This window comes from Phalaenopsis equestris, unplaced genomic scaffold, assembly GCF_001263595.1.
Source record: "Phalaenopsis equestris unplaced genomic scaffold, ASM126359v1 Scaffold000272, whole genome shotgun sequence".
NCBI lineage: Eukaryota > Viridiplantae > Streptophyta > Magnoliopsida > Asparagales > Orchidaceae > Phalaenopsis > Phalaenopsis equestris.
This window is the reverse complement of record NW_018164714.1, coordinates 490,090-499,376: the sequence shown is the minus strand read 5'-3', so window position 1 is coordinate 499,376 and position 9,287 is coordinate 490,090. Positions and strand designations below refer to the sequence as shown.

Here is a 9,287-nt window from a genome sequence, read left to right as displayed (position 1 = left end):
ACTCTATTAATTTTTACAACATTATCTTTCAAACTCTTATCTATAATTACACCTACACCATTTCTAGTGCGACTCTTACCAGAATACCAAAGTTTAAACCTAAATTATCAATCTCCTTAGCCTTTTCTCCAACCCACTTAGTTTCTTGAATACATAAGATATTAATTTTCCTATGAATCATAATATCAACTAATTTCATTAATTTACCATTGAGAGTGCCTATATTCCAAGATCCTATCCTAATATTAGTTTCATTAGTTTCATTAGTTTCATGGACTAACTTCTTTACCCGCATTCGCCCGTAATGTGGGAACCCTTGCTTATTTAACACTACACCCGGGCGCCGGTGTAGCGGCCCTTGCACACTTTTCACTGTATTCAGGCTATACAGCGCGTCGCTTCCAGGGGACGCCCTAGCACTTACACAATGATCAAAATGATTCATGTCATGATTTTTTTCGACAAATTTTACGCTGGCTGTCGACTACCTAACGCAACCCTCCACTTTTCTCATCCGGGCTTGAGACCGAGAACGACAGTGTTAAATTGAGAGAAGAAATGAACAAAATAATTAAGTACAAAAACTTTAAATCATTGCAGAACTCAAGAATTTGAGTAAATTTCAGCAAAGAGAACTTAGGTTACTGATTTAGCTAACGAAATAAGAATTATGTTCAGGCTTTTCACACTTGCATAAGTTTAAAAAATAATAAAACTACTCACAATACGGTAATCAAACACATGTAATTTCTACATGGCTCTTGATAACTAATTTAGTTTTTTTTATTAAATTTGAGAATTGAATATCATGTAATCGACTCCTTTCTTAACAAAAAAAACTAACTGCAACTAATATAAAACATTTAGATAAGTTATGTTAATTGCTGTTAACATGAAATAAAGATGTTCATGATCCAAATGCAGACAATTAAGACTAGAAAATAAAATAACTCGATGCAATATTTAACATTGTACATATTTAGTTACTATACAGTAAAAACCTTCTTGGTTTATAATTCAAGTACATGATTTCCCACTGGTTACCTAAGTTTTTGTGACACTTGTGGCAATTTGAGGACCCTAATTATGGGAGTAATGCAGGCCATCTTGTTGTCTAGACTTTATTAATGCATCTATACGATTAATGCAAGAAATCTCTTGTGTAAAATTAAAATTTGTGGTTCACAATTTTAAAAAGTTGTTATAAGTTATATTAAGAAATAATTTATTCTTATGAGAAGTTATGATGAATAAATTATTTCCTTAGATTAGAGTTATTTCTTTTCCTATTTTATATTTACTTTCTTGGATTTGACTTATTACATTTTTTTATTTTAGGATTTAATATTTTATGTTGTTCCCTTTATCTCCAAAATGATTAATATGAATTGATTAATTGAAGATATTAGGAGTTTATCTTTTCTTTCATATTAATTTTTTTTATTATCTTTCCTATTTTAGGATTTGGGTAAGGGTTATTTATAACATTTTTCATATCAATAAAAATACTGCATTATTCTAAATATCAATAGATGTAATTGTCTCTTTTGATGAAAATTTGAAAACATGCAAAACACAAATGATACTTTTTTGGTTGCCTCTAAAAATTTAACATAGAAACTCAAAATCACTAAAAATATCATGCTAATGGAAATTAAACCTCATTAGATAGCAAATATTGTATAAGTTTTGACAAAATCCAATCATGTAAGCATAACAACAACTATGAAAATTTAGAATGGAGAAAGATCAAGTAAAGATCAACCAAATAACAATCCACGCCTCCACCATTGTAAGGATGTACTTCCTTGGATGTTGATAGTCTCTACTTTCATGATGCTAGAAAGTTTTACATCCATTGAGCACTCAAGTACAAAGAGAAAACAAAGTACTAAAAATAAAATATTATTGGAATTGGTGTTTACATAACTCAGGTATCATATATTTATAATCATAGAATTTCCCTCCCAAATAATAAAGCATAGTCAACGGCTAATGATTCATTTGAAGCATTTGATGCTCTCAATTAAACTCATGCATGAAAACAACCTATGAAGGACTCGACCATGATACACTTGCTGAGTTGGCAAGACAAAACAATTGCAAAATTAGATAAATGCAAGGGATAAACTCTTAGACGCTTTACATTGTTGGAACTCGTATGGAGAGCTAGCTTCTATCAATGAGAAGACAATGAACTGGATCTCACATGGAAGTATAGATGGATGGAGTGTACAAATATCTAGCAGCCTAAAGAGAGAGAGCCAGCTCGGCTTATTAAGGGCCTAAAATACATAATAATAGAGGTGGCACAATCTAATTGAAAACCAAAGCAACAAACATATATGAATGAATAGGGCCAAAATTTTTGAATCAATGATATGACAATAAACCAAATTTAACTAGGGATTAGAGATCTGAACTGACCCAACGGAACCAAATCAAATCAACAAAATGGGTTAAACATTAACGAAGGCAATTTGTTATCATAGAAATCATCTTACACATGACAAAACTATAGTTGAATCTAGAAATTAGAAGATGTACTGAAATATAATCAACTAAATAGTGCTCAAGTCATCGAAGTTCCCATCACAATACATATGTTCTGTGTTTTTGGTTGGTATAAGCTTTGACATTTATCTAGTCTGTTACTACTTGCAATCGCAATGCCATTGCTCAATAGAAATTACTCTTAACATGTTCTAAAACATTGAAAGGGAGAAATTTTTTTTCTATTTCACGCTGAGAATTTTAGATTTTTTTCTTTTTTGAATTTTGAAAATTCTAATTATGTTTTTTAGGAATAGTAATATCTAAACTAGTGTATTTTTGGAAACTGGCTGTAGGCTGGAGGCTTTCTCGCGAAAATGAGGGAAAGAATAATAATTTATTCCTTAGTGAAAGTTATGAGTTTTTTTTTTTTTGAAATTTAAAATTCAAGAAAAGTTGTACATCAAAATAAGTGCCAAGGGAGTTTTCCAAACAAATATGTTTTATAAATGCCATTAGTGTTCTTGCCGACTCCAACTCACCCTCAATTCCATGGTTAACACCGAGGAGATGAGGTTAGCTTGGATGCCTTTAGCATTAAAAGTGCATTTTCAAAATTTAGGTTTGGATAAATACCCGTTAATATAAATTTAATTAAGTAACATTTTATTATTTTATAATTTTTAGGATTTATATCAATTTTATTTTGATTTTTAGATTTTTTTTTTAAATTTAAGTTGCCATGGATTATCCATTTGGATAATATTAGGCTTAAATTGGAATTATTGAAGATTTGATTTCATTTCTTATTGGATTAAAATTGATTTTAAATTAATTTGTCTATCTTTGTGACTTTGTTCTATAAATAGGGGCATGACTTATAATGAGGATTATCATTAAATTATATATATATATATAAAGACATGCGCACGAGCACACACACATATATAAAATAATTGAATAATATAATAAAACGAAATATAAAAAAAATTTGACACGCTTGGGTCAATTTGAGCATAACCTTCTTGTCAATTTTGATTTAAAGAGTAAATCATCCCAATTCAAAGCATTTAGCGATCGAAACAATTAGAGAGAAGGGAGAAGAAGGAGAGATCTCGTGCTTCTCTTACCGGAGGAACGATGACGTTGCGATATTCCTAGGATTTGTTTGCGAGAGATGACACCGAAGAGAAGGATAGAAAAATTCAAACTAATTACAAGGGTTGCTTCTTTGTCCTGACAAAGGAAGACGGAAAGAGAAGGTTTGGTAACTAGAGTCAAAGTCGAAGCCCCAACAAGCCTTGCTCTTTTGCGTGCGAGCAACGTTGTGAGTTGTGAGTAGGAGAGGAAAAAGATGAAGTCTACAAAGCAATGTGTAGGAAGACAAAAGTAGCTTTCGTACTAGAGGAGCGGAGTTCGAGCAAAATGAGAGGAAGGAGAGAGAAGCGGCTCGTGCGAGAAGAATTGAACTAAGTTGAGTAGCCCTAGTTTGCGGGTTTTGCTCTCTTATGGGAGTTTAAGTTGCACCGAGCCAGTGAATTGAGAACTAAGATATCCTAAATCAAGTAACTCTTGCTTCGTAAGATTTGGAAACCAAAATTGTTGACTTTAATATAAGGAGAAAGAAAAGGTGTGGAATAGATTTTGGTGTTTTTATTTAAATTAATTTGAAATGCTAATAAGTTAATACTAATATCTTATGAATTGAAATTCGTGATTAAGATTGTAAGGCCAAACAAATTAACTTACAAAATAATTTTTTGTGCTTGAAATGAATAATTATATTTCTAAATTTCATTAATTTTCATTCTTTCTAAATGTATAGTTGATTTTATTTATGTTTTATTCTAGTAAGATTAACATTACATTAAATTCTTCATATTGTTAGATAGAAAAAATATACAAGATAAATAATTACACATCAGAGTAAGTATGTATATTAACACTACTGCATAAATAGTTGCGTACTAGTTTTCCTATAAAAACATCAAATTATTGCATGACATTTAGAAGTATACATGTTAAGAGTTCCGCATAAAATAGTTGTAGAATTGTTTATATGTTAAATTATGCATTTATTCATTAGTAGATGAAAGTAAGTGACCCATAAGAAAGTAATGTATGCCTCGAAAAATGAAATGAAAATACTGTTTGTATAAATGCTTGTATGTATATGCTAAAAAGAGGAGTTCACCCTCTTATGGTACTGGTTGGGGATGCCAATGTACCCGCGTACATGGATGTTTTTGCTATCATCTTAGCCAATTGTGAAACTTGACTATCCATTATGCTGACAGGAGAGTATTGATTGGGGATGAGTATGCATTTTTTTATCTCAGACAATTGTGCAATTTATATCTCTAACCGTTGTGCCAACGGGAATGTATAGGGCAGGGATAAGTAGACACTATTACATCTCAGATAATCTTGTAAATTAAATCACGAACTGCTGTATTGACGGGATAATATTAATCAGGAGTGTGTTAGGTGATGTTTTATGAACTACTGTACTGACTGGATAATGTTAGTCACGAGTGTGTTAGGTGATGTTTGATGATGCTCCTGAGATAGATTTGAAAGTTAAATGCATGACGTAAAAGTAAAGGTGAAGAATAAATCTTGAAAAGTAATGTTAAAGTTAATGTATATAAAGTTTTAAATTTTTTTGTTTCAATAAATGTCAATAATACATGCATTATATTATTATATGAATTTCTATAATAAAATATGAAAGACCAAGATGCAATTGCTTTCTTTTCTTTGGCTTATTGTAGTTTACAAGTATAATTGCTTCACTGGGTTATCCTAGATAATTTATTATATTGTTTTAATATTTTTTCAAGTTTTAAGCTTTTGAATAAGATAAGTACTAGTGGAGATAATGTTTATTGAATGTAAGATTGGTGAGGTAAACATTTATTCGTTAATTAAAGTACTTTCTTTAGTGACTCTTTTAATTAATATATGGAAATTAAACTTTTAGTGATAGAAATAGAATAATATAAAACTTAATTTCACCATCAGACCGTCTGTTCTCGTCTCGGTTAATTCTAAGTCCTGACCAGGTCGTGACAAAATGAATTGTAGTCGAAGTTACTCTTCTCTCTCCCCCGCCCTAGCTATACATTATCCACTCTATCAATAATGTGGCTCAACCATAGTCTTTATGTGTAACATATACTTTTAGGATTATATCCACAAATAATTTACTGCCTACAAATTGGTTGTGGTTAAATTTACGTGAGCATTAATTTACTGACTTTGGTTTGGTAGATAAAAAATATCAAGATCAATGTTTGTATTATGTATAAATTTATGAAAGATTAGCATATATTCGAGTTGGCTCAGTGACTTTTATGACATCATATTATTTCTCAGTGTCCTACCCATGTGTAGTGAAGTTTTGTCTGTGCTTGGCATGCTCATTTAAACTTTAACATGCCATTCTTTGCCCAATGTTACCATACCTTTAAACCTGGATAACAGTTAAACAAGGTGGTTTTTGTGTGGTCACATGTCCGAGTTCGGGTGTGCAATGAAGGGTTGGGGCTAGTCCATGTTAAAATGGTAGTTTCTCCTTGAGATGAGCTGGATTTGAATCTTGTCTTCTTTTTCTTGTATGTGGTCCTATTAGCTTAATTCGATACTTGTCTCGTTAAAAAATTGGGTGATTTTTTCTGAGGTTTCCTAACAATGAAGTGTTGTTTTACTTGGTTTGTGATGAAAAAACATATGTTCTTTTTTTTTGTGTAAGCTAACGTCAACTACCAAGTTTACTCTCTTGCTGTTTTCATACTAGCCTGAATATAGCGCTGTGGTGATATCCGTTATTGTCTTTCAAAGTAGATGGACAATCTCTATTCCTATAAATGATTTATGCGCTGCCTCAAAATTTGATGACAACGTACTTTTTTTTTGAAGTTTCTCTTCACTCCTTTTTTGCTTAATTGATTTATTTGCCTCAAATCAATTTTCAGCTTTACCATTTGGTAAGAAGAAGCCTCAAAGGCTAGTCAGTTTGTGTATTGGTGTCCTTGGTCAACATTTAGAGGATATCATTTCAGACATATCGGAGATTGCTTCAGAATTTCCTGCTGGTATCAAGGTATCTTAGTGAAATGAAGAAGTGATGAATTTATATTTTATTACTGGTTTATCATCTTTCGGTTAAATTAAATCTCCTTTGTCCTTCTCAACGTTTATTGAAACTTAGGTTAGTTGCTATATTTTTTATATCAAAAGCATTTTTTTTAAAAAATATTTGAACGAACTTGTATTCACTGGAGGCATGTGCACATATGTAGCTCTAATCTGTTATTTGATATCTGGAAATGCATTGTATGTACTTTAATATAGGTCATAAAGCTAGTTATGTTGATTTAAGGCCTAGTTGGCATGCTTTCCTTTCTCTGGTGGTATCTGGCATGCAGTTTACTGCAAAAATGCAGGATGCTGGGAACAATTTACCCTCTCGCAATCACAACTGTTGCTTCTGCTGCTAGCGTAACCCTGACAGCCATCCCGTTTGACAATGTGGCGGACTCGTGTAGTCATGCAAAGCAAACACTTAGATTCATGTATCCTTGTAGCTGTTGACTATGAGAAGAAAATATACTTTGAGTTAAATTTCATTAGTTTCTTGGATCAATTGCTCTTGTTGTTTTGTTTTGAATGCTCAAACTTCATTCACGCATTCATTGCTGTACTGCGATGAGTGCAGTCTCATTCTGTACCTGGTTGGATCTAATTTTTCTCTGCTGTTGGAGAATTAAAAAATGCCAATAGGATGATTTCAAATGGTTGGAATAAGAGGCGTATAGATAATGATGATGATAGAGTGTATGATGTAAATGCTATCCAGTATATTTCTACTTCAGATCATATGAAATAAAACAATTTAAAAGCATTGTGCTGTCAATTTTGTATGCTTCATGCACTTAATCGCATTGATACCTGCATCGGTTTGTCTGGCATCATTCAGAATGGGTCTTTTATGAACAATGGTATCGGTGAACTATCTTATATGACGTTTTTTTCTTGACATTATTCTGCTTTTAGTACATTTGTAAGCCTTCGTTCAACTGTGTGCAGTTGGTGCTGTTGGCAATTGCAAGAAGGAGACAATTACTGAATGACAATGTACTGCTGGCGCTAGCTGAAAATTTATGGGAGACTTTAGACTTATCTGGTTCTGATGTTACTGATATTGGCTTGTTAAAAGTATCTCAGATATGCACTAATTTGCGAGCTGTTGATATAAGGTATGGAGCTGGTTTGCAACTTTTCTATGTTTTTTAAAAGTTTACTGTTTAAGAGTTGAAATAATTTTTTTCATTTATTAAATTATTTATTTGTTGCACATCTTGATTTTAGGCTTTCTTGGACTTTGTAAGTTTGCCTGCTCCGTTGAAGCTTTATCAAAAGTTCTCTCCGACTTTAGTGGATTGTTAACCGCTAAATTGCTCCCAAATTTGCATGTTTTACTTTATGAAAATCAGTCTAGTGTTTTGAGCTTAATTATCTTACTTCATAACTTATATCTTGATCTTTGTCATTTTTTTTTCATGATTTTGTTGGCTTTCATATACTTTGCATTTGTATCAGCTTAAATCCATCTAAGCTTCATTATCTCTTTCCCCTTCGGTAAGCAATACTGAGCTCTTTTAAATCACTGTCTCCTAATTCCATTTTCCATATATTACCTCTGGGTTCTTCAACTTGTCAAGCTTTTTCTTAATATGGGTTAAACTTTTGTCTGTTTAAATTCAAAACATTTATTCTGAGAAACTATACTCTTAATTGCTTTTCTCATCTTTAAGATACATGGCTCCATAACTAATACCTTGTACTTGATGGATTATCCTATTCTTCTATTAGAAAATTAAGGGGCTACTCAACCTCAAACCATAACTGCCTAGCTAAGTACTTCATTACCCTTATTCTAGAGAACTCTATTTCTACTACAAATATGTGTAAGGTTACGTTTACTGGGCTGCTAAGGAAAGTAGTTTAACCTTTACCCTTACCTTTCTCTGTTTTCTGCCTTTTCCATTTTCTCCGCTTGTTCTCATGGTAGGCAAAGCCATAGGCTTAATCTAGGGGGCATCTTTCTCACCCGGTCAGCTGGGTTTGCCACCGACGATCGACTGGTCCGGTGCTGTATTTCATCTTCTATTTTGGTTGCCTACTAGTCTAGTGAGGTAAATCGTCTGATTCCTATATGGCAAAAACTGAAGCTTCTGAATCCCAGACACCGAAATTAAAAAAAAAGAAACAAGGTTAAGACACATAATTTAAATGGAGGGAAATAAGATAATAATAATTATTATTATTAATAAAATTTAACCTATTATACATACATACATACATATACATACATACATACATACATACATACATACATACATACATACATACATACATACATACATACATACATACATACATACATACATACATACATACATACATACATACATACATACATACATACATACATACATACATACATACATACATACATACATACATACATACATACATATATATATATATATATATCTATATATACATACATACATACATACAGATACATACATATACATACATACATACATACATACAGTTGGCATCTAAGAGTCAGTTGTAAGTTCCCAATGGTTGGGGGTTCGAAGCGCCCTTTGGCAACGGTTGCTGTATGGAGGGTCATACTCGAATTATTAGGTACATTAGGGGTGGTTGAAGGCTCATATAATAAACTCCGTGTTTTGGTGTATTTATATAATAGAAAAAAG

At 32.1% G+C, this 9,287-nt stretch overlaps 1 protein-coding gene across 2 annotated transcripts in view; it reads left to right on the top strand.

The window, feature by feature from the left end:
* Positions 1–9,287, top strand: part of LOC110024737 — a 21,512-nt gene that overhangs the window by 5,195 nt on the left and 7,030 nt on the right. For both annotated transcript variants that reach the window (XM_020724875.1, XM_020724876.1), the window contains exons 2-3: positions 6,471–6,598; positions 7,585–7,754. In XM_020724875.1, coding sequence (XP_020580534.1) covers positions 6,471–6,598; positions 7,585–7,754 — 298 coding nt within the window. The remainder of the gene's footprint in view (positions 1–6,470; positions 6,599–7,584; positions 7,755–9,287) is intronic.